This window comes from Rhincodon typus, chromosome 2 (assembly GCF_021869965.1).
Source record: "Rhincodon typus isolate 14 chromosome 2, sRhiTyp1.1, whole genome shotgun sequence".
Lineage (NCBI taxonomy): Eukaryota > Metazoa > Chordata > Chondrichthyes > Orectolobiformes > Rhincodontidae > Rhincodon > Rhincodon typus.
This window is the reverse complement of record NC_063333.1, coordinates 5,644,131-5,645,655: the sequence shown is the minus strand read 5'-3', so window position 1 is coordinate 5,645,655 and position 1,525 is coordinate 5,644,131. Positions and strand designations below refer to the sequence as shown.

At 51.9% G+C, this 1,525-nt stretch overlaps 2 protein-coding genes across 5 annotated transcripts in view; one reads left to right on the top strand and one right to left on the bottom strand.

The window, feature by feature from the left end:
• Positions 1 to 295, bottom strand: part of LOC109911386 (leucine-rich repeat-containing protein 14) — a 13,934-nt gene extending 13,639 nt beyond the window's left edge. The window contains exon 1 of one of the 4 annotated variants that reach the window (XM_048611972.1): positions 100 to 295. The gene's annotated coding sequence lies outside the window, so the exon portion shown is untranslated. The remainder of the gene's footprint in view (positions 1 to 99) is intronic. The other 3 variants (XM_048611977.1, XM_048611968.1, XM_048611962.1) reach the window with 3 other exon arrangements.
• Positions 171 to 1,525, top strand: part of LOC125487276 (myosin-7B-like) — an 11,626-nt gene continuing 10,271 nt past the window's right edge. The window contains exon 1 of the mRNA XM_048618130.1: positions 171 to 368. Coding sequence (XP_048474087.1) covers positions 171 to 368 — 198 coding nt within the window. The remainder of the gene's footprint in view (positions 369 to 1,525) is intronic.

The following is a 1,525-nucleotide window of genomic DNA, read 5'->3' as shown; positions in this document are numbered from 1 at the left end:
CGGGTTGAGCCCAGGTATTACAGCTTAGGCTTCATTTTCTGAAGAAGGGCCTAGGCCCGAAACGTCAGCCTCCCGCTGTGTTCATCCAGCTCTATACACCTTGTTATTACAGTTTAGGCAGCAGGTTGATCCCGAGCCGGGCCCGCACCTTGCCTGCTCTCCAGCCGCGGATGAGACGGGAGTGTGTGCTGCGGGACGGCGGGGTGACACTCCATGGAGACGGTAAGGGGGCAGGGGGTGGGGGAGGTGCCGGCACCGGGTACCGCGCTTGCGCACCAGCGCCGCCTTCCCGTCCTGCTCTCCGTATTATGACGTCGCCACGGCCGTGGGAGGAGGTGGGGCCAGAAGCGGGCGGGGCGCGACGTGAGGTGGGGGGGCGGGGCCTGAGGGGAAGGGCGGGGCACCGCGTGGGCGTGTCGATGGGGCGTGGTTAGGGGAGGGGGCGGGGCGTGGAGTGGGGGTGGTGCCTGGTGCTGGGGAGAAGATGGAGTGGAGCGTCTGCCTGAGGTAGAAAAGGTCAGAAACCACAGGTTAGAGTCCAACAGGTTTATTTGAAAACACTAGCTTTCGGAGCATTGATCCTTCCTCAGGTGTAGTGAGAGAGGAGGCATCAAGACACAGAATTTATATGTATAAGATCAAAGGATCATACAACTGATGCCAATATATTGCATGAAGCTAAAATGGCTGACTGACTCCTTCCTGTTAAATCTTCAATCATTTAGAAAGGTTTCGATTGATTAAGATGCAGATGCCAAAGAGTTTATTTTTAGTCACTGCCCCGAGATAATTAAAGGTTTTTAATCAGTGCAAACAGGAGGTGACATCTCCGGCCAGACAATCCATTTTAAGGTGTCAGGCCTTGTTTAGAATCTGTGTTTTAACCTGGAGTGACACTGGTTTTATTTCCAAAGCAGGCATCTTATAAAATGCACTCAGAGGTAGTAAGAACTGCCGATGCTGGAGTCTGAGATAACGCAGTGTGGAGCTGCAGGAACACAGCAGGCCAGGCATTCTGCTTCTCTGACACTGCCTGGCCTGCTGTGTTCCTCCAGCTCCACACTGTGTTAACTTATAAAATGCCCTATTGATTGATTGTGACTACAGATTGTGCACTTTCTGAACATAACAGACGAATGGAGTGAGAGCACATGAAGTGGCAGGTGAGTCAGTGCACCCTCCACTGGCCCGACATGGAATTGTCAGGGCTGGTCAGAGCGCCACCTGAAGGTTGGAGGTCAGTAGCTGAGCTCATTCACTGTGGTCACCATGTGGCTGCTGTAATGACTCTTGTCTATGATAACATCAGAACTAGCGTGGAAATAGGTGTAGGCCACTCAGCCTATCAAATCTGATTGGCCACTCAATACGATCATGGCTAATTGTGCACTTCAATATCTTTTACCAGGTTGTGGTGGGCAAGTTGTTGGAGGGAATCCTGAGGGTCAGTATTTGCAAGTATTTGGAAAGGCAAGGATTGATTAGGGATAATCAACATGGCTTTGTGCGTGGGAAATCGTGTCTC